General features: G+C 48.9%; 1 protein-coding gene across 4 annotated transcripts in view; it reads right to left on the reverse strand.

Moving 5' to 3' along the window:
• Positions 1-27,449, reverse strand: part of UBASH3B (ubiquitin associated and SH3 domain containing B) — a 139,675-nt gene that overhangs the window by 10,227 nt on the left and 101,999 nt on the right. For 2 of the 4 annotated variants that reach the window (XM_027036768.2, XM_053203967.1), the window contains exons 2-11: positions 26,593-26,650; positions 25,634-25,820; positions 24,141-24,339; positions 20,594-20,763; positions 14,843-15,051; positions 10,432-10,564; positions 9,024-9,144; positions 8,266-8,388; positions 7,001-7,093; positions 5,272-5,416 (exon numbers count right to left, since the gene is read on the reverse strand). In XM_027036768.2, the coding sequence (XP_026892569.1) occupies positions 5,272-5,416; positions 7,001-7,093; positions 8,266-8,388; positions 9,024-9,144; positions 10,432-10,564; positions 14,843-15,051; positions 20,594-20,763; positions 24,141-24,339; positions 25,634-25,820; positions 26,593-26,650 (1,438 nt within the window). The remainder of the gene's footprint in view (positions 1-5,271; positions 5,417-7,000; positions 7,094-8,265; positions 8,389-9,023; positions 9,145-10,431; positions 10,565-14,842; positions 15,052-20,593; positions 20,764-24,140; positions 24,340-25,633; positions 25,821-26,592; positions 26,651-27,449) is intronic. The other 2 variants (XM_027036767.2, XM_053203966.1) reach the window with 1 other exon arrangement.

Raw genomic sequence — 27,449 nt, forward strand, 5'->3', positions numbered from 1 at the left:
TGGTCTCACTTATAAATTTTGGCGACTGTTACTCGTGCTTTTCGTGTCCCATCCAAAAAATTGTTGCCAAGAGCAATGTCAGGGAGCTTTTTCCCTACGTTTCCTTCTGGAGGTTTTATGGTTTCAGTCGTTACGTTTTAAGTCTTTAATCCATTTTGAGTTAATTTTTGTGACTGCTGTGTCTGCAGGCTGTTATACTATTTTCCCAACACCATTTATCGGAGAGACTATCCTTTCCTCACTGAGTATTCTCGCGTCCTTTATCAAATGTTAGTTGAACGTATTGGAGGGTTTATTTCTAGGCTATCAATTCTGTTCCATTGGTCTGTGCCTATTTTCATGCGAGTACCATACTGTTTGGATTACTATAGCTTTGTAGTATAATTTGAAGTCAGCAAGTGTGATGCTTCCAGCTTTGTTGTTTTTTGTTGGGTTTACTTTGGCTATTTACGATCTTTTGTGGTCTCATACAAATTTTAGGATTGCTTTTTCGATTTCTGTGGAAAACACCGTTGGGATTTTGATAGGGATTGCATTTAATCTACAGATGGCTTAGGGTAGAATGGACATTTTAATATTGTTAATTCTTCTCATCCATGAATATGGGATATCTTTCTATTTGTTTCACCTCTTTCGTTGAATTGATTTCTAAGTCTTTTATTGTGTTTGATGCTATTGTGAATGGGATTGCTTTATTTCTCCTTTAGGTGTGTTGTTAGTGCATAGAAACACAAATGATTTCTGTACGTTGATTTTGTATCCTGCAACTTTACGGAGTTTGTTGACTAGCTCTGACAGCCTTATGGTAGTCTTTAGGATTTTCTATATATAAAATCATATGATCTGCAAACAAAGACATTTTTACTTCTGTGTTTCCAGTTTGGATGCCTTTTATTTCTTTTTCTTACCTGATTGCTTTGGATAGGCTTTTTCAGTACTTTGTTGAATATGAGTGGTAAGAATTGGCCTTGTTCCTGACATTAGAGGAAAAGCTTTCAGTCTTTCACCATTGAGTTTGATGTTAGCTGCATCAAACATGAGTTTGATGTTAGCTGTTAGCTGTTTGATGTTAGCTGGTTGTACATGGCCTTTATTATGTGGAGGTGTATTCCTTCTACACCCAATTTGTTGAGCATTTTTATTATGAAGGGATGGTATACTTTGTTAAATGATTTTTCTTCCTGAGGTGAACATACAACTTTACCTTTCATTCTATGTAGTGTATCCTATATTGATTTTCGTATGTTGGACCATCCTAGCATCTGAGGGATAAATCCCACTTGGTAATGCTGGCCTTGTAAAATGAGCTGGGGAGTTGAAAGGATAGGTTTTGCAAGCAGCTATTAGGTCCATTGGGTCTGTGAGCTTATAAAATCTTCACCAGTCTTTTCTTTCTTATTTTGAACACAGACCGTCCACCTGGAACTGGGAAAAGCTCAGGGAACACAGAGACAAAGAGGAACCGAGTTTCTGTGCTTGAGGAGCCCTCAGTGTGTGGTCGGGGTGAGCCGGCTGTCGATGTAAATGGTAATTATGACGCATTGTACGAAGCCATATAAGGGGATGATCAATGCAGGGCCCTCCCATCTTGGTGACCCTGCATGTCTTCAATCTCGGCCACTTCAGCCGCTCCCCTCTCCATTTACTACTTAGGGTTGCTAGTCTAGGAGATGTGTATCTTGTTTTCGAGTACAACTGTGTCATATTTTCTGTCTTATTTTGTCTTTCACTGTTGGTGTTTAGTGGAGGGTTGATGGAGGTAGTAGTGAGTTATCAAAGTGAATTTGCGTGGCATCTTGATCAGAATACGTTACTGCTACCACTGCAAAGGTTTACTAAAATACTCCCACGTGTCAGGCTCTGTACAAAGAGCCTTACTTGCATTCATTGAGTATAGCCCTCCCAGCGACCCTTTGGCAAATCCCGTTCATGGTTGACAAGACAGGCTCAGAAAGTTTAGAGATGAGTTGCCTATACTTAACATCATTAGCAACTCTTAGGGCCTGGATTTGAACCTGGGTCTGAGATTAATACTGGTAAACTTATCCTCCATTTTGGATGGCTTCTGAAAGTGCCTCCCTTCCCCCACCCCGCGAAGGTTGCCCTTGTGCACTTGGGTTTACTGTCCAGAGAGGAAGGATGCTATTCCATTTGAAGGAAACCTGCCCGCATCGAAATCACATTCCCTCAGCAGGCTTACTTCTCCTAGGAAACAACCTTCTGTGTCTCACCATACCCTGGGGATAGGGGGAGACATGAATCACCACTTTTAGGGACGCACCTCATTGTTCTGAGCAAGCTCTTTCTTCCATCATCACCTCTCATCTAGTTCCGTGGTCTCCCGGGAGCCCCAGACAGTGACAAAAGGCCACTTTGTGTGGTCTAGGGAGTCCTTTCCATGGTGAGATCACATTGTAATGTGGGAGATTTGTGGAAGTAAAGAGCAGGTAGATGCTGGGATCGAGTTCCTCCTGGCTAATTTCCGCCTTTGTCTGTTCTTGCCTTGAAGTTGAACCCATGAGAGGCTTACCACGTTTGAACTAGTTCTGATGGGGGTAGGACAGAGTCCACGCTTCCTCACCCCTGTCTACAAGCACGCACCATGCCTCCAGCCACAACCGCAGGACTCATGGACTCCACTCAGAGTCAGGTAGGCCTCCAACCACCAGCTAGACCTGGAACCCAGGGAACCGGGTACTCGGGTAGCCTTCCTGGAATAGTATTCTTCCCAGTATGTACTCTGTTCCACACTTTGATTTAGGCTATAGGGTGGACTTCTGCCTTGAGCCCCACACCAAAGTATGATTCGTTGCCCCTCTAACACTCCAGACTCATGCCCCATCCACACCTAGTCAGAGCCCTATTCTGAAGCCCTACCCAACTGGTGTATATTTTATTTTTTCTGCCTTGGTCCTTCTGGCCCAGCTCCCTAAGACTGGGGCTGCTTTTTACACCCAGGCCCCAGGCTCAGTCTTGGTGCCTGTGGATGATGCTTGGATATTAGTCACCAGGCTGGTTTTGCTTTCCTGTTGACTTTTACAGAGTTAGAGGCTTCATCTCTTTCTCTCCCCCTCATATACAAAAATGATCGGATGGAATTCTGATTTTCTGTAGGGGAAAAGAAAACCTGGAATAAGGACCACGTCCTGGCCCCCAAGATGGTGCGTGGGTCTGCGTGTGCATTGCAAGGCTCAGACAGGGTGATTCTGGAAACTCTGTAAAATCAGCTTGGGAGGAACTGCAGGATGCATTTAAGGGGAAACCCAAGACATAGACTTGCCCCAGGATGGCCTGGGAGGTGCTGCGTGGTGAGTGAGGAAAATCATTTCACCAATGTTGGCAATCACTCACCCTCTTTCCAGCCCGGAGGGATGAGGGCTGTTGGACAACAATTTATTGCATTTCCCCCAAAGGACAGAAAAACAGTTGCCACAGGGTAGATAGGACAAACTGTGAAGTACAGTTCAGCCTTGAGCAATACAGGTTTGAACTGCATGCGTTCACTCATACGCATGGAATTTTTTTTTTAAATAAATACAGTACTGTCCCTTTATTTTCTTTGATTTTCTTAACATTGTCTTTTGTCTTCCTTAGAACATACAAAATATGTGTTAATTAACTATTTATGTTACCAGTAAGGCTTCCAGTCAACAGTACGGTGTGAGTAGTTGAGTTTTGGGGAAATCAAAAGCTCTACGTGGATTTGACTGTGTGGGGGGTCAGCTGCCCCACCCCCTGTGTTGTTTAAGGGTCAACTGCCTATTAGTAGGGGATCTGATGGATTTAACTGTATTTTTGAGGAATGCTAATTCCGTTAAGCAAGTAGCACTTATTAATTAATTTAGGGGGTAACCTGAAGTTTCATTTACAGAAGAGGAAAATGAATATGGAAAAAAGGCATTTTCTCCTATCTTGGCCAGAAGCTCACATTGCTTCATTTGTGGTTGGGGTAGGTATTTGAAATGAAATGTCAAGGGACACCACAAGGAGGACATTTCTGCTTCAGTTGGTCACTTGCTTCCAATTCTGCCTTACGAAACATGAACTTAATTCCCCACCACGATGGTCGTGAATATCCCTTTCTCAGGGACGTTTTACAAAATGCCTGAGTAGCGTTTTGATAGTTAATTGTTTACATGTGGATTATTCGTTTGTGATCAATCTGCAAACACTTCTTTTTACTCCCCGCACAGACTGGTCTAATGGCAAGAAGCAACGAACTAGGAATGGGGAAGACGGTAAAGCAGGTTACACAGTTCCTGACATGCAGAAAATGATCAATAGAGGTTAGTTGTTGTAATCATTGTTAGGTGTGGCCGCTTAAACATATGACTTTAGGCAAGCTGCTGGGACTCTCTTACAGATTAGAGTGGCTTGCCTACACTCTGGGGTTCCAGCAATAATAAATGAAGATAAAGACAATTAGAAATACTTTGAAAGAGGACAATCCAAGGCAAGACCTTGTAATTTCCCTGATCACCCAACAAGCTTCTGGAACCACATCATCACTAGCCGGTGCATAATCCTGGAGTGCAAAGTGGTTTTATTATTCCCTGAAAGAGATATAATAAAGTCAGGAAAGTCCAATGTGTGGGGCTTTCCTAAATATAAGGGAACTATATATATTATAGTATATTATTATAATATACTATACTATAATATAATATAATATATATGTAACATATGTAATATATATGTATATATTATATATCATATATATGTATATATGTGTATATATACATATATATGATATATGATATATATGGATATATATGATATATATGTATATATACACCATATATATGTATCTATATATATACACATATACATATATATGTATATATACATATATACATATATATGTACGTACATATATATGTATATATGGTGTATATAGATACATATATATATGAATATCATATATATGTATCTATACAGCATATATATGTATCTATATATATACACATATATATACGTATCTATATATATATATATAGATACGTATATATGTATATACATATATATGTATATATGGTGTATATATAGATACATATATATGATATGAACAATATATATATATGTTATATGTATAACCTTAAATATAAAGGGATGCTGGCTTTCTCCAGTTGTGGTTTTTCAAAATCAGAACTTGACTTCCACCAATATGGACAACTGCCCACAGGCTACATCTAGTCCTTCCTCTTTGTGGTTAGCCTGGCGTAGAAAAGTGCTTCCGCATCGACTCTGGGAAGTAGCAGCGCGGAGGGTTACCTGTAGGTTGTATCAACACTCAGGTTGGCTGCAGCTAACTCTGATGGAGGTATCCACGCAGGTAAGGTGTTCCCAGCAACCCATTTTGTCCACTCAAATAAGCCAGGCTCTACACGGATCTTCAAGTGATTTTCTTGTTGTAGACCTTAGAGGTAAAATAAAATGAAGATGAAGGCAATACCACTGTGTTCTCAGTGGAGAAGTAAATCAGAGGCCAAGTTGCTATAAAACTTCAGGTAAATCTGTTCTCTTTTACCCGTTGCTCTACACGGCTATAAGAAGGTGGAAAGCATGTGGGTTTGGACAAGGGTTTTTAATTTCCATGTGTGACAGAAATTCGAGTTTAATACTCTGGCCACACCAACAGGATGTATGCTGGCTTTAAGTGGTCTCTGACTTAAGGAAAAGAACACAAGTCCTTCCTCCATATAATGTATACACTTCTGTGACTACAATTCCTTTTTCTAAGGTAAGTCCCAAGATTGCCTTACTAAGGAACTTAAGGGGTGCCAGGGTGGCTCATGGCTTGAGCATCCGACTCTTGATTTTGGCTCAGGTCATGACTCCAGGGTTGTGGGATCGAGCCCTGTGACTAGCCTGCTTAAGATTCTCTCCTTCTCTCTCCCTCAACAACAAACAAAATTTCAGAAAGTCTCTTAGCATCCACTACTCTACAATAGCTTACACTGTATTTGAATATCATGTAAATTACTCATTTTCTCTACCAGAAAATCCAATGTTGAATATTTGCAAGTGCCAGTGCACAAGTCTTGTGTTTTTTCAAAGGGTAATTACTCACAGAGTGGGACTGGTCCCTTTTTAACATTCTTTGTATTGCCTTTTGCCCAGTTTTTCTGTGCAAATTTAGTACATACGGTATTTTAATACACACATGTATTCTGGTTTACTTAAGGAAGTCTCAAAGATAGTGTAAATTCTTCATTGGCTTGGCTATTTCTGGCTCCTTTGTTTTTTGGTATAAGTGAATAGTTCCCCTCTGTTTCTACTACTCTTCCTTCCCATGAAATGAGACTGGAGATCCCTGTAACTCAAGCATCCCCAGATTTTCGGGTGAAAGTTGTGTATCTTTATAGCAATGGTACTTTTAAAGTCATCCAATTAACTAAAGAAACAAGGATGATTAAGATTTGTAGACACTTAGGAGCATCGTTGCTACTATAAACGAGAAGCAACCAGAGCAGAGTGGGAGGAAATGATTTCACTGTTTCACTGCAAAAAAGGGATCACTCTGTAGGCTCCAAATTATTGCTAGACAACGATATTCTACAAGGCTACCGTTCATCCAAGAGGGCTTTGCATTTTCAAGAGAAAAATTGTTTATCCTTTCATCTTATTTAGGCCACCAGAGTATGATTTGGGGACTCTTTGCAAAGACCTCTTCCATAGGAATCCTGGCTAAAAATTCCAAAAATTTTTAAGTTTTTCTTTTCTTTGAGAGGAAAAGTACAAGTGAGAGAGAGGCAGAGAGCGAGAGGCACCGAATCCGAAGCAGGCTCTGAGCTGTCAGCACAGGGCTCGAACCCACAAACTGGGAGATCATGGCCTGAGCCGAAGTCAGATGCTTAACCAACTGAGCCACCCAGGCGCCCCTAAAAATTCCCAATGTGAAGCTCTCAATTGGCTCATGTTCCATGAGTCCCGGGTAATTTGGGTGTGGGGCTGCCTAGAGGCAGAAGGGTGGAGTTAGTCGACCTTTGTCGAGTCTAACCTTTCAAGATGTTGTACGCAGTCTGAACACAACGCAGAGATGGGGAGCAGTAGACGTGGTCGATAATGGTGTTGCTCTCTAATAAGGCTTCACCTGCAAAGGAAGGCAGACCGTTTGCTGAATTCACCCAGCCTCAGCTGGACCTCCGTGTGGGAGGGGGTGGCGGGCAGAGCCTGTGAACCCCTTTTTCAGCGGGGGCTCACACAGAGCCAGCAGTATCAGCCTCGTTTCTGGCCCATCCCCTCATCTGTGTTCCCATGAAAGAGCCCCAGTGGAAGACCCCCCCGCCTCGTCTTTTTCTCTGCTTCTCTCTGGTGCTAACGAGCAGCAACTTACCCATCTAGGAGAGACCCCGAAACCTGACCGTGCTCTGATTTGCCACTTGTGATGTAAGCGAGATGGTTTCTATTGTGACCGTTAGGTCTTGTTTCACACTTATCCCATGCTGAACAAGATCTCAACCTGTCATCGTCTTATTAGAGAACAGAGGTAGATCCCAACACCTGCTGCTTCCACACTTCCTCACAGAATACGCTTCTTTTCTCTACTGGATAAAGTCTAGATGCCTTAATATGGGGGGCAAGGTCTTCCGTAAACTTGTCTTTATCCGCGTCACCAACCTTCTCTCCTGTGTGGCTCACAAGCCATGTTCTAGAAAACGAGAGCTTTTTCCGAAGTACTTTTGATATTATTTCTCACATCTATGACTTCGTTTTTCTCCCCTCTTGGGAACACACTTCCCACCTTCCCGCTCTTTCTCTACCCAGCTGACTTCCCTTCTCTTTGTGTGTGTGTGTGTGTGTTTTAATGCTCCCATATTACTCTGTACACAGTTCTATTCCCGACGATACCAGACTGTACAAGTTTGTTCCTCTGAGGGCGGGGGCTCTGCTTGCGTCCCCGGCACCTAGCAAAGGACCTCGCCCCAAGTGATCAGTGAATATGTTAAATGATTGAACAGGACAAGGCTGCTGTCTCTGCCTGGCAGGTATGGAACAGACCTGCAAAGAACGGACCGTCTTCAAAGGATCAGTTGGCCTGTCTACATCCAGCCACTCCAGGATTCTCCTCCCCTGTGCAGTAGACGCTGACCTTGCCCCATCACTGGGCCACACAGCCCTCAAGGGGTCACACCTGCTTCACTTTGGTAAACCGGCCTAGCGCCCAGCACAGTGTCCTGGCCTGCCCACTGGAACCTGGCCTGCCCACTGCTCCTTTGGAAGGAGCAGCCAGGAGAGGCTGTGCAATCACCCCAGGACACTCACCCACCAGTCTTGCTTGCATACATCCAAACACGGTGATCGGAGCATCTTTCTCATAGTCCCGGAAACCACCACTCCGCTGAGGTAAGCTATGAGGCATGTTCAGGTTGGTGCGTATGTAGCGGCCTGGAAAGAAAAGAAAAAAAAAATCAGACAAAAGACGACTTTCTGTTTTCCTCAGGACTTCTGTTGCTGATCCCGACAGCCCTCCACTTCCATTCCTTGTTTGGCCAAAGACACCGAATTGAACTTTCTAGAAACTATTGAGGCTGACGCTTTTTCTGTGGTAGAGTCTTGGAATCCCCCCCCTCCGTTCTACTGACAGAAAACTACCTCTTGCCACGTCTGTGTGAAAGTAACAACCATACACTGGAAGGCAGGAGGATTCTGTGCTATGCCGGCTTCTCTTGGACATGTCACTCAAAGGGAACTGGAACCAAAATGAGCCAGGGTGATTTAATGGAGGGAATTCTGGCCACAGAATCAGGACACCTGTCTCTGCCTCCGCCAAATGACCATGGGCGAGACATTTGTTTCTTTGGTCCTTGGTGTCCCGGTTTATGGAATAGGGGACAAGAACACTTACCTCTTCGCTAACACTCAAGACAGTCGGGAAGGACTTAGATTGTAACACAGTCTAGGCATTTCCTATATAGCACGGGAACCAGGAAGGACTCCCGTCTAGATGAATGTAGCTTGACTGTGCCCCCTAGAGGCCATAAAAGGTACGCCGATGCTAAGCAGGCCAACGCAGCACTCACCTTTGGCATCAAAGCACTGGGATAGCCAGTACTTCCCAAACACAACATCCATCCTCTCACCGTGCCGACACACAAAGAGGCATCTCTTCTGAGGGCCAGGCTGGCTATTGACCCTCAGGGGCTGCAGAGCAAGAAAGGCCATTAGTGGGGGGGGCGGGGAAAGCACAGAAGAAAACAGACATGTCCTGGAGTCAGGTGCCAGATGAGCAGAATTGAGCTCTAGGACAAGGGCCCCGCAACGATCTTGGATTAACGTTGGCAGGTCTGTAACACAGTGGGGGCAGGAAGACGCCTCCTACAGACCTCACAAGTTAGTTTGAGGCTCAGATGAGATGAATGGCACGCGTTCTGCAAAATCAGAAGGGCTGTGAAAATTGCCTCACCGTTGCGGTTGCCGGTGTGGGACAAGCATTTGGCCGGTAGGGGAACGGGCAGACCGCTTGGGCTACCGCTCAGAGGTACCTCCAGCCAGTACATGCCTCTAGTCATCTAGCCCCCCTCTACAGGGATACTTTATCAACTTCAGAGGGCGAGGACTGTTAATCACAACAGTGCCTGCCTCCCGAATGGACGGTCTCCTCCAGCAATGAGGTTCTTCTCTGGCTATTCTAATCGTACTTTTGGCTCTCTTGTCTGGCTACACGCGCGTTGGTGTTCCCGCAAGTGGTTCAGGGAGGTCAGCGGTGACGAAATAGGCCAGTCTAGTCAAAGGCGTGTCCAAATGACCTTGGGTTCTGGAAGTGCTGGGTGGATCCTTCCACACGTTTCTATATTCCTTCCTTCTGATGGTCAGCTATTCCCTGTTTGCTTCATGTGGTCACCTTCATGTGGGCTGGTACTTTACACGTGCTGCCCGTTAGTTGCCCCGACAGGGTTAATAGGTGGGATAATGGCATGATCTTTCCTGTTTCTTCTCCTGCTCGTCCCTAATTCAGGCCCTGGGCTCCAGCCAATGTGATCTAGTCTCTTGATCCTCCACTTGCCTCTGCCTCTCTTGTTCCAAACGATCCCCACCCCCACATTCTCCATTTTGCAACATGTCTGGCATCTGTTGAGCACTCAGACATACGTACAGGTGCCAGGCACTGTGCCGAGGGCCTTATTTTCTTTTTAATCTCACGATGGCCTATGAAACAGAACTATTACGACTTTACAGGTAACATGTCCTTCCCTCTGTAGAACCTCTCCCTCTGCCAGCCTAGACCCAGGTGCCGGTAGGTGCGATCACTACCACCCACCCGACTCTCCCTGGCCTTAAATTCTGTGTCTTTTATAAAATTGTGCGTCGTCGCCCCCAAGAGACCTAGGACCCTTGGGGGCACCGAGGGCAAGCCCTCACACCCCGCAAAGACGTGCTCAGTGAATCCTGAAGTAGAGTCGAGGATGCGGCCCCGATGGTCAGCCTTACCTGCGTGGGCTGGCAGATGATAGTCAGGGGAGCCGTCTCCCCCAGGCCCTGGTCCTCATACTGCCGTCTGTCCACCACACCATCGCCAAATGAGAGGGCGTTAGAAGACGCCGTGTTCAAGATGGAGTGAGAACTGTAGGGGAAGATGAGGACGCCGTTAACTGTTTGGGCCAGGAGTCATTAGCACGTCACCCTTGGGCTCAAGGGGAGCGTGGGAATTCGCGGGAAACACGCCCAGGGCGACGGGTGGGAAAGCTGAGGAGGCGACACCCCCTTTCGGGAGGGGAACAGCTTGTTCTCTACTTAGGTCTTGCAGTAGCTAAACTAGGGGAAGATGGGTTTCTGTACTTGGAACAGATGTGTTCATCTCTCTGGGTAGGGATGGGGCCCTGAGTTCGTGCCAATCAGGATGCCACCGCCGCGGCTGGCGCCGAAGGCATGTTAAAGAATAATGAGTTTTCAATTTTGTGCCATGGTTTCCAGCTATTTTTCTGGCTCCAAAGAAGAAAACAATTCCTGTTGCCTTTAATCTTTTCCATGGCGATTTCCACCCGAACTGACAAACGAGAGGGAGGATCTGTACTGTCTCCACCAGTGTGCCTGTGGCTTTTAACTGATGGAGGAAACCCGATGGCCATTATCCTCTCTTCCACCTTCTTCGGTGGCCCCACCCCTCTCCCCAACTCAGTAACACCTCCAACACGATGATTAAACACAGAATTCTTTCGGAGGAAGCCGTTCTCGCCAGATGTATGGAGCTGTGGGCCAAGAGCTCTCATTTCTGGGTTTTACACCGTAGCTACAGAAGCCCCAAAGAGGCCTCGCTGACAGCGAGGCAGCAAATTATGCCATGTTTGAGTTACTGTGATTAGTAAGTCCTCCAAAAGGCTTTATCTAATAAACACTGCAATTCAACTACGGTCGCAAGGCGAATCCAGTGAACATCTCTTTCTGCCTCACTGAGCGGTGTTCAAGGGAGAGCATTTGCATTTGAGATTTCTCGCTTCTTTGCAGCTAGGGTAGCCGTATGTTTCAAACTGCTCAAACCCGGGTCCTGGTCTGTACCTGTTGACCTACTCTGTTCAGGAATATTTCATTTTAACACAGCAGTATTCTTCGAATTTCATTTTGGAAAAGCCCTTTTTATAGTCAGCGATGTAACAAAGCTAACTGGCTGTTAGGAAAACAGTTTGTTTTTTTTTTTAAGGCTCTGCTCTTAAGAATTTTAGGATCCCCTTCCAGTCTCTTTTTTTTGACTGTAAATAGACTCCTCCTACTGACAAAGGCTTCAGAAGCCTCACACCCTGCAAAAGTGGCCTTTCAGCCCTAGTGCATATCAGAATCGACAGGATTCTGATACACGGCTGGGCCCGACTTGTCACAGATTGTGATTCAGCAGATCTGGGCGCGGAGGGGGGTGGGGGATGGGGGGGTGGCGGGAAGCTGTCATCTAACAAAGCTGCATCAGCAAGTGTGATGTGCAGCCTGAGAGACCAACTGGAAAAATTAAGCAACTGTAGACCAAGAAAATCTAGTGCCATTCACAGTCGGAGAGACAGGCTGTTCTCCTTTGCAAACATCACAGTTAAAGAAAATTTGGTTTCGCTGTCTGATTCATCAAAGCTTCAGGGCCTGAAGTGTCTGGATAGACAGAATCGGCTTGACGTCCTGCTTGTACACGTCCCTTAATTTCTTTATTACAGCTGTGAAGACACTGGCAGAGTCCCTCCTCTCTCTCTCTCCTCTCCAGCTCGGTTGGCAAGGAGAATGCCAACCTTCTTCTCACCTGTCACTGTAATCAAAGGACCGGGCTCACTTTGAGACAGTCTGGTGCTGTCCCTTCCATTAAGACAACAGTCAGATGCTTTGTGCTGAGAGATTGCGTAGGGAGGAAGCTGAGCCTGATACCCAGGACATCTTCTCAAGGACCAGGGCCGGGTGCTGGCACTTTCCCAGACACAGCAGTCCTGTGCGTAAGCCCGGAAGGACCGGCCAGCCCCCACCCATAATTCAAAGGACACAGTGGGGCTTCACCAACTGACAAGTACTGAGAGACACTCAGAACCAGGCGAGATGCCCTAGTCAGGGTCCTTAGGGGCCACCCGGGTGGCTCGGTCGGTCGAGCGGTGGACTTCCCCTCGGGTCATGATCTCGCGGTTTGGGAGTTCGAGCCCCACATCGGGCTCGCTGTCAGCGCAGAGCCCGCTTCAGAGCCTCTGTCTTCCTCTCTCTCTCTCTGCCCCTCTCCTGCTCACACTTTCTCTCTCAAAAATAAACGTTAAAAAATGAGTGACTTAGAACTGAGAAGAACCGGGCAGAAAGGGCGATGAAAGGTCACTCCTTGTGGCCTGAGTCCCCTCTGCGACCTGCCATCGGGTCAGCCAGGTCACTGAAGGAGCATCTCCTGTGGCTGTACCTCCTCAAGGCTAACTTTAGTTGGGGGAGAGAGAAGATCTGTCTTATCAGGAGCCTCCTTACATCATTTCTGCTTCTGGAGTTAAATAGGAAAGTACGGTTCCTCTATAGGATCACCTCGGGAAGAGACATTTGATTGGACAAGCATGTAAGAGAGGACTGGAAAACACGAGGTAGAAAAATCAGAAGCTAACAGCTTTTTAGGTTCAGTGCTATTACGGGTGTGGCACTTACCCGTGTAAAGCTAAGTCCTTCACTGTGGTCTTTATAACGCTCCTGTGAGGTAAATGTAATTATCCTCCCCGCCTTACAGAGTAACAGACGGGGGCTCAGAGAGGTAATGTAACTTGGCCAAGGTCACACAGCTTTTAAGTGGGAGTGTTAAGATTTGAACCCAAGACTAGCGGCCTAAAAACTCAAATTCCTGATTACGGGGTCCTAACACCTAACGCTAGCCTTTCCCCACTCTCAGCAGCACTGGCTGCGGAAGCTGACAGTTTCCGATACGGTTCCAGGGCAGCAGCATCGGTAGGGACCTCTCCAGAGAAAAGGAGGTGGCACGCAAACGTCCCTGTGGTCCGTGGACCCGTGTTTCCGCCTGAGCTCTAATTGGGACAGCAGTGGGTCTGGAAACAGTACTCTGGCATGGGTCAGCAGGCCTTCTCCCACCTACTCTGCTCCAACTTCTAGCCCGACTTTTTTTTAAAAAAAAAAAAAAGGTCTGAGAGCTGTGCATCCTATCATCTTAGTGTTCACTGTATCCACGGATAATATGCTTCACTCGTTTTTCTAAGGGATAAAACGGTGACTTTGGAAACACAACGTAGATGTTCAGAAGCCTTTCTGAGAACGCAAATGTTTGGGGAACACGAGGCAGCTTTGACCTTCCGACTGTGCCCTGAAAAGCTAGATGTTCCCGGGGGGGGGGGGGGTGGGTGGACCAAAAGGAAGCGGAAGGAATTGCTGGGTAGGGGGTTGTTAAGGAGGAAGGTGTTCTCTCCCATCTTTGGGTTTGTGGTTTGCCTGCTTGCTGCTAACTGGGGGGAGAGAACCTTTCCTTTTCTCCCTCTGGGCAACGCGCTCCCTGAAAGTGCCCCTCTCGCCTTCTCTTCCATGGCGGTAATAACAATGTTAGAGGCACCACGCAGCTGGTGCTCAGAGCTTCCGGCTCTCAGCCACGTTGGCACAGAGCAAGAAGAAGAGAGAGGAAAAACAAATCAGCATGCGCACCCTGGCGAGACGCCTGCATGTGCTAGGGAAGGGCTGGCTGGCTTTGAGCGTCTCCGATTAAGAAAGAGAAGGTGCCTCCTGTGCCCGTTTCATCTGCCGAGGCAAAGCTGGCCCTACAGCACGGGCCACGCTGACCGAGCGACCAGTTTGGTTTGGGGGCAAACCAGTCGTGAGGGATGGTTGGAAAGTTCCCACTCTAGAGGACACTAGGGGCACCGCCTGTCTTTTTACGGTTCTGGCAGTTGCCCATTTCTTTAGACGGTCTCTCTCTCTAGGGGCTTATGCGCCACGTCGGAGGACTCGCTCAAGGCCACCTAGCAAGCGAGGGGCAGTTAGGTCTCCTGGCCCTTGCAAAGCCTTCCACTGCCGGTCTGGCTGGCTTATTGGGAACCTGCCCAGCGGTTCTGGGGAGTCAGACCACTCTTGAGCAACGGCCCAGGACAGAGCGGACAGGAGCCCCCAAAGCACTGGGATGACCCATGCTTCACAGCCAGGGAGATGGACCCCCGCGCGTGCCCCCCCCCCCCCCCCCCCCCCAAGCTGCCTCAGTTGAGTCTCTGACCAGGAACTCCGTTCCATCAAATGGGGCAGGCAGCGAGAAGCGGAGCGGACCCATCCCTCATTTTCCCATGCCCCAGGTCGGCCCTTCCCTGAACGTCCTGAACCAACAGCTTTCCTCCCATCTCCTGAGCCCGTTTCCCCACCACCTGCCCACAGCCCGTGGTGGTCTCCCAAAGCAGCAGGTGAAGAACGTGAGTCTGCTTACCCGTGAAATATCCAGGTGCTGCATTCGTCGGCCTTGGTGATGTAATTCTCCGGCAACAGTCCGGAGCAGCCCGTGGTTAAGGACGTGCCGTAGATCCAGCCCTCGCTGGTGCTGGTCTGCTCCATCGGAGACATGAAGACGAAATCCCCAGGGACCAGCTCTAGCTCGTCGTCATTCTGTGGGGTGTACGGGTAGATCACCTGGAGCGTCTGAGAAAGGAGGAGAGGGAGGAGTGAGGCCCAGTCCGAGCGCCTCCGGGGCACGTCTGCGTGTCCTGCTTCCAGATGCGGACGTTGCAGGCGCCCCTGGGGTCTGCAGGCTCTGAGTAGATTTGCACTCCGATCCGAAAGCATGTCTCCCCCCCCCCCCCAGGGTATTGTAGATGTGTGCCTGGTCCTGCTGGATGGTTCCAGACTTCCCTTCAGGCAGGCCTTTCTTCCTTTCAGGATTCAAAATAGTTTTCTAAAATTTATCTGAAAGCCCGTAGGCGCTCTATTAAGCTGCTATACAAATGGGGTTGGACTTATCTCCCCTTCTCCATCTGCGGTAGGCACCCTAATAGACACCTGAAACCCCACTCATGGAAAGCCAGTCTTCCGTATGGGGGTTACAGACGGTCTGGGTGCAGACACTCTCCTGTAGGAAGGCTTTGGGACCGACGCATTTCCCCTTATAAGTCACTCTGGGGCTTAAACAAGGCAGTCTCTGCCTTCAAGGAGCTTTCTTTAAACCTACATTAAAAAAAAATTTTTTTTTTAATGTCTATTTTTGAGGGGGAGGGGGAGGGGAAGGGGCAGAGAGGCAGAGGGAGACACAGACTCCTAAAGCAGGCTCCCAGCAGTCGGCACAGAGCCCGACGCGGGGCTCGAACTCCCAAACCATGAGATCATGACCTGAGCTGAAGTCCGATGCTTAACCGAGCCACCCAGGCGCCCCTAAACCTACGTTTTCGACAAAGACCTTGAAAGAAAAATATCTTTCACAGCCATCAGCGTATACAGTACGTCTGTGTAACCAGCTTTCACCGGCAACCAGATGGAAACCACGTGTTTCTTCTCTGGGCTCATAAAGAGCCTTCAGAGCCAACCAGAGGCCATACCGCTTGGCTGACGCACTTGATGTTTTGCGTCCTTTCCCGGTAGACACAAACAGCATGGGCACGAAGATATTTTGGAAAAACATCGTCCTGGTTTCTCATTAACAGCAAGGGTCCTCAATTGTAAGGAAGACATTTCTATCCTATTTATCTCACATGGGACACTGAGATGGAGATACTTTAACAGACTTTCCTGAAGTTCCAAAGTCATTCCTGGCAGGCTAACCATTCTGCTTCCACCTTCAGGCTGTTAACTTGGGCCTCTGTTTTCTCATCGGTAACCTAATGCCTGGATTATAACAGTTAATGAGACAATCTAAGGAAACTCTTTAGGACGGAGCCTGTATCCAGAAGGTGCATCATTATGTCTATTGAACCAGGACACCTGATCTCCCTTCTTGCCTGACCGCCCCCCCCCCCCCCCCCCCCCCCCCCGCCCCCGGACTGTGTGCTCGTGAGCTAATCAGCTCTCTGTGTGTCTGTCAAGGTGACACATCGGAACATGTTTCATGGAACTTCCTTCTGGAAGTCTCTAAGGAAAGGCACTGGCAAAAAGGTGATTTTTTTTTTTTCCTCAGAGAATGCAAATAAAAATGCACAGGACTCCGTGGTACCGCTGGATTCTGATTTTCCTTTCGCTTGGGGCCCCTGTTTCTTTCCCTGTTTCTTTTCCAGTATCTTTCAGCTCCAGATTGTTGCCCCTGGGGGCCTCCTGCTCCTTCCCCTGTCCTCTGCCACGTTCGTGCTCAAACCACCATTTCCAAACTAGCCAGGGAGGTAGTTTCTGCTTCGTTGTGAAAACAGCTTGTGGAAAGAAAAGAAAAACTCTCTTAAGCTAGGTATGCGATGATCCACCAAAAGGAACACTCCTTTTCCCAGAACAGGGTGGGGAGAGGCACCGAGTCATGGGGGAACAAGTCGAAACTTCTCTTAGATCCTCAAGCACAGCATAGTTTTGACTAATTAATTATGCCTTTGGCCCAGAAGTGTCTTTCCTTCGAGAAACTCAAAGTGACTTCAGGACACTCGTTCCCCCTATCACTTGGCGGGGGCAGGCTGAGTATTCTGTCTCCAGGTTACCTCCAGGGAAATCAAGGCACAGCAAAGGAGCATAGGAGACCTTGTGTCCTAGGACCTTGTGTCCTAGACCTTGTGTCCTAGGGTAGTTAGGCTTCGATTTATTGAATAAGCAATACGATAATTAAGATATTGCAGCAAATCTAAAATTATAACTCGTGCCCATGTCCCCACAGCCCATTCAAAAGCTCGTGCAAAAAGCCTACGTTTGAGAGATACCAGGAGACATGCCTAGTTTGGCACTACATTATACTCTTTTTCAAGTTTTTTTTTTAAGTTTCTTTGTTTTGAGAGAGACACAGCACGAGCAGGGGAGGAGCAGAGAGAGAGAATCCCAGGCAGGCTCTGTGCCATCAGCGCAGAGCCCGACGCAGGGCTCGAACCCACGAACCGTGAGATCAAGACCTGAGCCGAAACCAAGAGTTGGACGCTTAACCGAACAAGCCACCCAGGCGCCCCTATACTCTTTTATGTTTACCACGGACCTGCAAGAATTGTGGGGTCTATCTCGAGTTTGTTCCTCCCCTCGTGCAGGGCAGCTGCAACCCTACGTGGGGTAGGAGCCTAACATCCTTGCCTTTGAAGCTCTTTATGCTCCTACCACAACAGGAGCTGCAACGCTTCTGTCTTGCACCCACCCGGGGCTACATATTACGGCCCTTCTATCATCTTCTTTTGTAGCCTGCACGACAGCAACAGTCCAGCAAAATACTATTGCCGTTGTCTGCAGGAGACAACGTAGGACGGGAGCGTTCTAGAAGCTGTGAAAGTGAACCTAACAACTGCTGAAGGGATGGAGCCAGGATCTGGAGCCACGTGTGCTTTTTTGTCCTTCCTCAGATTTCTGTCGCTCGGCATATAAACTGGGCACGGCCCAACGCAGTCCCTAACACGGAAAACTATGCGAAGCACAGACAGGCATTTGCAGGTCGGAGTCAAAGGGAGAACCAGCAGAGGGAGGAGACCTAGGAGTTCTCCCAAGCATGGCTTGCTGCGTGCTCTTGTCCAAACAACTTTCCTTCTCTAGACCTCTGTTGCCTCAGTGGAACCGTGAACGGTCCTGGGGACAGAAGGCAGGCAAGAAAGGGTATGCAGGGGGGGCTCAGGGAAAGCCAAATGACCTCAGAGAGAGAGAGAGAGCTGTATCAGAAGGAACAGTAATAAATGAGCTTTTACAAATCAGAGATAAAAGCGGCCAAGTTATTTTTAGAAAATAATTCGTGTGGGCGCTTGCTGCCTCTTTCCCTCCGTGCCAAGTGCGCAGAATGTGGGTCAGGCAGAAAAGCAATTACCCTTTGATTTAACTGGAGGGCAGTGTTGATTAGAAGATATTCCTGGTAAAATTCCATTGCCACCTTCCCTCTCTGAGAAAGGTGACTTCTCACAGCCCATCTGCATGCAACCCTTGACTTCCTTTTTCTTTGTCCTTGTGAGGAGTCCGGTCAGCCACACCTCTCTCGTTATATTTAGGGCTCATCCTGAGCAATTCCAGGAGATGTCAGAATTCTTAAGCAAGATCGAGCCCCGTCTCCTTGGTGTGTCTTTCCAGAAACTTCCATCAAATGACTTGGAAGGAGGGCAGGACATTCTCGTCAGCGGGGTCAGACAAAGCTGCATGTCCCTGACGCTCGCAGGCCCCGTGCCCTGGCCCGGACCTCTGGTTCATGGGTCAGCTCTTCTCAACATTCCAAGACAGTGGCGAGATCAGCTGGTCTAGACCCTGAGATTCATTCAACCGTGTTTCATATTTTACAAGAGGGTAGGAGGATGGTTCAGTCAGCTGAGCAGCCGACTCTTGATTTTGGCTCAGGTCATGATTTCACGGTCGTGGGATCGAGCCCCACGTTGGGCTTCTCTCTCCCTCTGCCCCCCCCACCCCTGCTCACACATGTGCGCTCTCTTTCAAAACAAATAAACTTAAAAAAAAAAGTCAACAGAGATATTAAGAGGCTAGATAAACTGCCAAAAATATCAGCCCTTTTACTGTTGAAAAACTGGAAGCAAACTCGATTTCATACATGTATTTACACTAGATGACAAGTTTCTCATTAAACTGTGTGGTCTTTTTTTTTTTTTTCCAGATGGGCTGCTTGTTTTTATTGGTCAGAATCCCTGGGTTCTGGCTTCAGCTCTGGTCCTAAATTGCTAATTAGCTGTGGGCCAGCCACTTGCCACTCTCTTTGTCTCAGCTTTTCCTTAAAACAAAGGGCACTATTACTCTTCAGAGTAGCATAGGCTTGTCTTGGAAACCACTATCGACTCCCTCAAAAGAAGGATGCTAGGATTATGCCAACCTTCCCACATGCACTGGGAATCAGTGGTCCCACTCAGGCCTCCCAGGGGATGCACGTAATTGTCACAACATGTCGCCTCTGTTTTTTATTTCATGTATCTGCTCTCTCTCTCCCCTGCTGGACTCAAACTCCTTGAGGACAGGACCACATTTAAAAATTCTAGTATATTTCTGGGAATGCAAGCTGGTGCAGCCACTCTGGAAAACAGTATGGAGGTTCCTCAAAAAACTAAACATAGAACTACCCTATGACCCAGCAATTGCACTACTAGGCATTTATCCAAGGGATACAGATGTGCTGTTTTGAAGGGACACATGCACCCCCATGTTTATAGCAGCACTATCAACAATGGCCAAGGTATGGAAAGAGCCCAAATGTCCATCGATGGGTGAATGGATAAAGAAGATGTGGGATATATACACAATGGAGTATTACTCGGCAATCCAAAAGAATGAAATCTTGCCATTTGCAACTATGTGGATGGAACTGGAGGGTATGATGCTAAGCGAAATGAGAGAAAGACAAAAATCCTATGACTTCACTCCTATGAGGACTTTAAGAGACAAAACAGAGGAACATAAGGGAAGGGAAACAAAAGTAATATAAAAACAGGGAGGGGGACAAAACAGAAGAGACTCATAAATATGGAGAACAAACTGAGGGTTACGGGAGGGGTTGTGGGAGGGGGGATGGGCTAAAAGGGTAAGAGGCACTAAGGAATCTACTCCAAGTCACTGTTGCACTATATGCTAATTTGGATGTAAATTAAAAAAAATAAAATTAATAAAAAATAAAATTCTAGTATGTTCCATGGTAACTTACATGCCATAGATACTTAGCAAGTATCTGTTAATTATGTGTTCAGATATATACACACATGTATATATATGTATATATATATTTGTATTTCTTATCTTGTGTCCTCCTTACCTAAGATCTGGATGAGGTCTTCTATTAACTCCATGAATTTATAGAATTAAAATCTTTTCCAACATACTTTTCTGCTCTCCCTTTTCACTTCTGTATCATTCCAGTAAGGTTGGCAGGGCAGACAGGACAATGGGGCTATTACACAGATGAGTCACTTGGGACCCGGGGAGGAGGGCTGCAAGCGCAGAACTTCCCAAGGAAGCAGGCCGAGCCCGGAGGAAATTGTGGTCCGGTGCTCACTCCACTGCTTTCCTTTGGTCCCCATCTCCCTGTAGCAGGGAGCTGCCCGTGCTCCCGGTTCTGGCCGCACCCCCTGTGCCTCCGGTAGGGTCAGGAGCCACAGTGAGACATTACCTCATGGTTGGCAAACCGGATATCTCGCGAGAATATGGTAGCCACCCAGTCACAGCCGAGTTTGACATCGATGTTCTGGGCTAGTTTCTCCAGGGTGGGTAAGTGGCTAGCTTGGAAGTGGTAAGCCAGGGTTACGTGCAGCTGCTTCTTGTGAGGTTCCACGTGTACTTCTGGAAACAAAGGAAGGGAACCGTTATTGGAACGTGGTCAGCAGAGCAACGGTGGAGGCTCCAGGAAGAACACGGAAGGGTTGCCCTCCTAAATCCCGCCTCCCAAATGACAAAGGAGGGCGTCCCGCGGCCGGACAAGAGCTGCTGCTGTCCTTCACAGCAGCGGAATAAGGGGACAGGCAGGTGCAACAGATCGCGAACAGCCTACAGTTCGAGAGGGAAAGGGCCACACCTGGCTCCCGACAAGGGAAGCGGAGAGGTCACTGTTTGGGTCGGCTTTGCCTCCTAGTAATACACGGAGGATCACCAGCCCGAGGAGACCGTGACCTCAAAGGATGAGCTAATTCACGCCAAAGCAGAGATCCTGCGACGGCGTGCGGGCCAGGGCCGATCACCGTCGTTTTGAAATCGCGTCTCTTGGCTTCTGGGCGGCTCCGACAGAGGAGCCAGGGGAAAAGATGGAGTATTTTCAAGGTCCAAGACAGGGTTTTCCAGGGTTTAAAACAGAATGATTCTCTGTTGTGGGAGCTGCCCCGTGCACTGTGGGGTCTGTGGCCACATCCCCGGCCCCCACCCACTAGATTCCGGTAGTGCAACCTCAGAAGTTGTGGCAACCAAAAACGATTCCAGACACGGCCACGTGTGCCCCGGGGGATAAAATCTCCCCGACTGAAGCCACTGCTTTAAAGTATACAACGGACTGGTGGGGTGCCTGGGTGACGCGGTTAAACGTCCGACTCTCGATTTTGGCTCAGGTCGTCATCTCACGGTTCGTGAGTTCTAGCCCTGCATCGGGCTCTGTGCGGATGGCGTGGAGCCTGCTTGGGATTCTGTCTCTCCTCCTCTCTGCCCCTCCCCTGCTTGTGCTTTCTCTCTCTCTCAAAATACATAAGTAAACTTAAAAAAAAAAGTATACAGACTGTGCTTCTAAGACACTGTAAGAAACAAAACAAACAAAACAGTGAATTATGTTTCTCTTTTGTACATCTTTACATGGGGGAGATCCATCTACTGTCCAAGCTAGAACAGCGCAGAAGATACAACCAAAGGGAAGGTAGGGAATTTGCGAAGGTAGGGAATTAAGGGGCTTGTTCATGTCCCAGGGAGACAGATGTAGCAGTTGGATATTTTTCTGTTACACTACATCGTATTTTTTTTTGGTGTAAGCCCCATGAGGCAAGGTTTTCTGTGTCCTGTTTGCAATGAATCCCCAGTGCTCAGCACGTGATATAGGCTTTTAGTATTCGGTCAATGATCGAACATACATGCATGATGGATCTCCTTAAGCCCCCGAGGACGGAGGAGGACAAGAAATCTACTTGCTGATGGACTCTGGGTCTGCAGAAAAGTCTAGAATATCGAGGCATAGGTTCTAGGGCCAAGACGGGATGGCCAGCCATCCACATAAGGAGGCAAGAAGCTGGACCAGCTACCCAGGGCAGAGCCACCCGGTTCTCCCGGTCACCACCAGGGGGCCGCACAGGGGCACAGAACAAGCGGCCAAGTTCTTAGAGAGAGTGGCCACAGATACTGGAGAAGAGCTGGCCCTCCCCTTGCCTACAAGGAAAGCAAGCAAGGGCCTCGCAGCCTCTCACTCATTATGCACCTTAAGAGTCTGGCACAGCCCTGGCTGAGACCCGCTTTATACATTTGTGAAGGATTTGAGTTTTGTGGCCACACCACCAGTTTTGGGTCTTGTGGGAGTTTTAGTGGTTTTGGTAATAGCTACTGTGGGATGAAAAAGAGTCATTTTCCTGAGTGGAGGGATAGGAACAGGAAACAATTTGCCTCTCTATTATGTCATTTCTCTGAAATATTAAGCCATGAAATGGCAGGCCCCAGCGAAGTCAGAAAGCAGAGCCTGGGAGAAGAAGGGGTGCCTGAGGAGGGGCTCTAAGGAGCCCCCCTCCCTAAGTAGAAGAGGTATCTTAAGGGTCAGAGCTCCTCTGAGAGGGGAGACCTCCCTGCAATCCTGCTCGGTGACGCTGAGCCTTCGCTGCACTCTTTCTAGAATCCTGAGCCCTAACGGGGGCTTTTCTGGTAAAGAACACTAAGCAAAATGGCAGGTGAGTTATAGGTCAAAGGTTTGGAGACCAAGGGGCAAAGCTGGGGCTTTACTCAGGTCTCTCCTGTCTCCATCCGTCCTTGAAAGGGGTGGGGTGCGGGGGGTGCTGGCCAACTCTGGGCCTCCTCCAGTTTGCATGCGATGCTCAGATTCAGCTGTACCGCTCACGCCCAGCTCTGCTCTGCTGGGGGCGGGGGGCGGGGAGGGGAGTGCTCCGCACAGGCCTCTGCACACACTTTGTTCCTTCCTGCCTGCAGGGCCCTTTCTCCACTGTAGGGATCCACATCGCCCAGCCCAGCATGCATTTCCTTTTTTGCGAAGGGGGAGCCACTGCATCCTATGATGGCCTTTCTCTTCTCAGAGCTCTCTGTGAGCACAGGTACTTGAACCTGTATCTCGGGCCTGGAGAAACCACTTGTCATGTTGCTTTCTTCACGGATGAACGCATCGCGGTCCCTAAGAAATACCCACTGATGGTGATTTCTCAAGGGAGCCAGCAGAAAGTGCCCCCTGCCAACTCTTCCCCCCTCGACCCCACTGTCTGTCTGTCCCACTGCAGGTAAGGCTCACCTTGACCTAAGTGAGCTCGTCTGTACCTATAGGCAGCCCGGAAAGCTCTGGCAACTTCTCCCACTTGTCCCCTCTCCGTGCTTCCTGCCTCTAAGTCAACACATATGCTGAGCATCTTTTAAGCTAATTCCTTTGGTGGGAAATCTCAGCTGGCTTGAACTAAGACCGGCCGTGGAAAGAGCAAGAAACAGCTTGAAGGGGTGACATTTCTGGACAGACTGTTGAAGCTTCGGGACCCCTCTAATGGGTTTCGGGGAGTTGCGGGACATGGGTCCGGTGGATCTATTTTCTGACACTAAGTGGCTCCACTCTATTCTCTGTGCTGTGCTACCCCGCCGAGCACAGCCCTGGGTCCTCACGGAGTGAGCTGTGAGACCCCGACAGAGGCCTTCATGGCAGGGAGGCTGGCAGGGAAGGAAGGCTCGTTAACTCTGAACTAGAGAGAGACAGTGGTGCTACAGAGGATGCGCTTACGGCTTCAGTGTGAAACAGTGAGTTGTGAGCCTTCAACTTGGCTGTTGAGGGTCGACGCTGGACATTCTCCCAGGAGGCTTAGCAGAACAGTAGTTTGCTATTTTTAAGAGGGAGCCCACAGGTGCTGCAGGAAAGGGCTGTGCTCCGCGCATCCCTGCAGGGCCCTCCACCTGCCGGCCCCAGCCCAGCCGTCCATAACTTCCGATCCCTTTCCTTCCCCATTTTTGACGAACGGGACCCACGCCTGGCCTGGCAGCTGTCAGCTCACCGGTTTTGGACGCAGCCTCCGCGGCGAAGTCCGCGGCAAACTTCTTGAGGACCTCCGCGCTGTCTTCCTTCACGAAGAGGCCAATGAAGTTGGAGGAGGTATAGAGCTCCAGGGGCAGCGGGGCCGAGAACTTGCACTTCCAGCGACTGACCGTGGTCTGGAGGGCTTCCCCTAGGGCGTCCACCTTGCTGTCCTCACACTGGCAGGGGAAAACAAAACGCTCCATTCAGAGGGGGGCGGAGGTCTACCGCTACTGAACATTTGACATCCTCTGCCCGGGGCTGGAGGCCGAGGACGCCATCCCTAAACCCTCGCTTCTGTCTGTGAGGACGGAGAACTTCAGGCTCCCAGTTATCCGGACGTGGGCCGTCTAACTGGTAAATTCAGCTGGGGCCGTGGGACCGACCTGCCCTCCCGCCCTGCCCTGCTGTGCCCCTGGGCGCAGCCTGGTCCAGCGGGAAGGAAGAATAGGGGAATGTACCCGGAGAAAACAGCATCTCAGGGTAAAGGATGTGCTTTCCCCTGCTCTCACATCATCTGTGACTTTTCTGTTCTCCTTGGATGATCAGAAGTTGACTCGGCTGCCAGTCTCACGCTAGCTCAGAGAGCTGTGGTATCATCACCCCACCCTCTTGGAGCACTGGGGGAAAATGAGTGTCTCTAACGTTCGGAATGCTTTTGAGAAAGATCCTGGAATGGCTGGGAGGAAGTGATAATCATTACAATTCTCAGAGGGAACGGTAAGAAAGAAGGTGTGAGGAACACGGTTTTGTTTTGTTTGTCTTAAAGAGGCAGAGACAATCTGGAAAAAAAAATACTTGAAAATACTTTTTGAAAATGTTGTCTAAAAGTGCTACCATTCTGCCTCATCTCGAATACACCTGGACAAGCCAATTCTGCTCTATCTCCACAGGGAACTAAAGTAGATGAAAAGTATTTATATTTATTACACGGAGGGGGATTTAATTTAGTCATTAAGTAAGCTCTGTGATAGCTAGGATTATGGAGGTTAGGTAACTATGGCGGGCCACAGGTATCTTTGCTGTCTCTAGAAAGATCTGGTGAGACAAAACTCGTGGCCAGAGGGTCTATGAGGCTAAAGTCCCCTCCCGTGTCTGTAGAGCACATTTCTTGTTCCTAGCTCCCTAATTTCTACTCTTACCCGTGGACCAGGGTGGAAATGCTTTAGTTTCAGTGTTGGGGCCGCCCGTCCAGGTCCTGACTCAGTGGGTCAGGCTTGTCCCTAGAGTCCTGAGGAACAGCAATCATCATGATGGTGCATCCGACCCGGGGTGCTCCTGGGCCCCGGCAGATGGGACCTTACTCATTCCTTAACGGTCCATCCAAGCCCAGGAGCCCGTGACTCTTTCGGCCAGCTCCCCGAGGCTGCTGACTCTGACTCCAGGTCCCAAGGCGCTGGCTGGGGTGTGGCAGCCAGGCTCCCCGGGCAGGGGCTGAGGGGCTGGGGGGCCGGGGCAGGGTCTGCGGCTCACCATGAAGAACTGGCAGAGGGTGATGTGGGGGAAGATGTTGTGGGCTTTGTTCTTCCCGCAGATCTGCTTCGACTGTTGCCAAAAGTCGGAGAGCTTCTGTGCTAAGGGGCCGGTGGGTCGGAGGTAGAGGACGTACTCCCGGGGCAGGGGGTCATCCAGGAAGGGGTCGCCGACGTGGGAGAACAACCTGCCAGAGAGGAGGGAGCCAAGCAGGACCCGCTTGAGAACAATGGAAGGGAAGGAAGACCCGAAAGGGACAGATCCGCCCTCCAAAGGCTCCATACCCCAGGCACTGTAAGGGGATGGGTTTTCGTTTTTGTGCTTTAAAAATCCATCCTGGGGCACCTGGGTGGCTCAGTCGGTTAAGCCTCCGACTTCGGCTCAGGTCATGATCTCACAGCTCATGAGTTCAAGCCCTGCATTGGGCCCTGTGCTGACAGCTCAGAGCCTGGAGCCTGCTTCGGATTCTGTGTCTCCCTCTCTCTCTGCCCCTCCCCCACTCATGCTCTGTCTCTGTCTCTCTCTCTCTCTCTCAAACATTAAAAAAAAAAAAAAAAATCCATCCCTACTATTAAACCCACATGCCTCCAGACAGGAGCGTAGGCACCTGCCCTGGGCAGTGATGTCCCGCAAGGTGTTTTTGTTTTGTTGAAATCAACAAACACCCACGCACCTAAGGTGTATCTCTGAGTGAAGTCGGGGGACAGATACCGTGTTAGGGGCTGTATCTTGGAAATGCTTTGAATTTCTTTAAACAGCTTTAAGGAGAAGCACACCCTGGAACCAAGACCCAGGAGGCCGTGAGCTTGATAACCCTGTCACATGTCACATGGCCTGTCACACGGTCTTTTGCCCCCCACCCCCCGCCCAGTCCGTTAGAGAAAGGCTGCACATCCCTGCTCAACCACGTGCACTTAGAGTTAATTATATGCTATTTTCTCTATTTATTTATTTCATACCAACCAGTCACATGCTGCCTGAACACTTCTCCCTCCTGTGGATGCCAAGGCTTTTTGTCTGGAAGAAGAAATCAAATTTCTATTGTTAGTATTTTTAGCCTCCTATCAGCCTTTCTCACTGCTGTGGCGACAGTGTGAAGGAGACGACATCAGAGCCTCCTCAATGGCGTGTGGGGGTGGGGGTGAGACCAGACACCTGCAGCAAGGACGCCCCCTCCCCCCAAGGGTCCTAGCGAGGCATATGGAAATTAGGACTTGTAATTAATTTCCATGTCATTAGCACTGGATTTGCATGCAGCCCGACAGCCATGCAGTCTATTTTCAGCAGTTTCCACATTAGAATTTTATTTTTGCTTCCCTAAAGGTTGCCTGTCTTGGTCCGTCCTCCTTCCTTTTCACCCACTCTCATTGACCCAGATCCCCGGCCGAGCAGTTTTGTGTTTGCAGCCCCTTGGCAAAGCGTGTTAGAAGCTGATGCCCACAAGGATGTTTGCTTTGGGGCAGTTCAGTGACCCCTCCCACCCATCTCCAGCCACCCCCCCACAGCCCCAGGCTTGATCTATAATCTCCCCGCTATTTTAGACGCCTCTGGGGACAAAAGACAGGTTAAGAGTGTGGCCCAGAGCTCTGCCTCCATCACTCCCCCTGCTGGAGTCAAAACTCTATTACTGGACGGGGCGGTGTCACAGGAAGGTGACAGCGGTGAGGCCCTTGGGCACAAGCACGCGAGTAAGAGTGTCTCAAATCTCAGGTCTCTGAGAGCCAGCCGGTTCTGGCTTTGTCACCAGCTTTGCCGTGCATCCATTCGTTCTGCATTCATGCTTCCGTTTGCTCGAGAAATACTTCCTGAAGTGCAA

The sequence above is a fragment of the Acinonyx jubatus genome, chromosome D1 (assembly GCF_027475565.1).
Source record: "Acinonyx jubatus isolate Ajub_Pintada_27869175 chromosome D1, VMU_Ajub_asm_v1.0, whole genome shotgun sequence".
Classification (NCBI taxonomy): Eukaryota; Metazoa; Chordata; class Mammalia; order Carnivora; family Felidae; genus Acinonyx; species Acinonyx jubatus.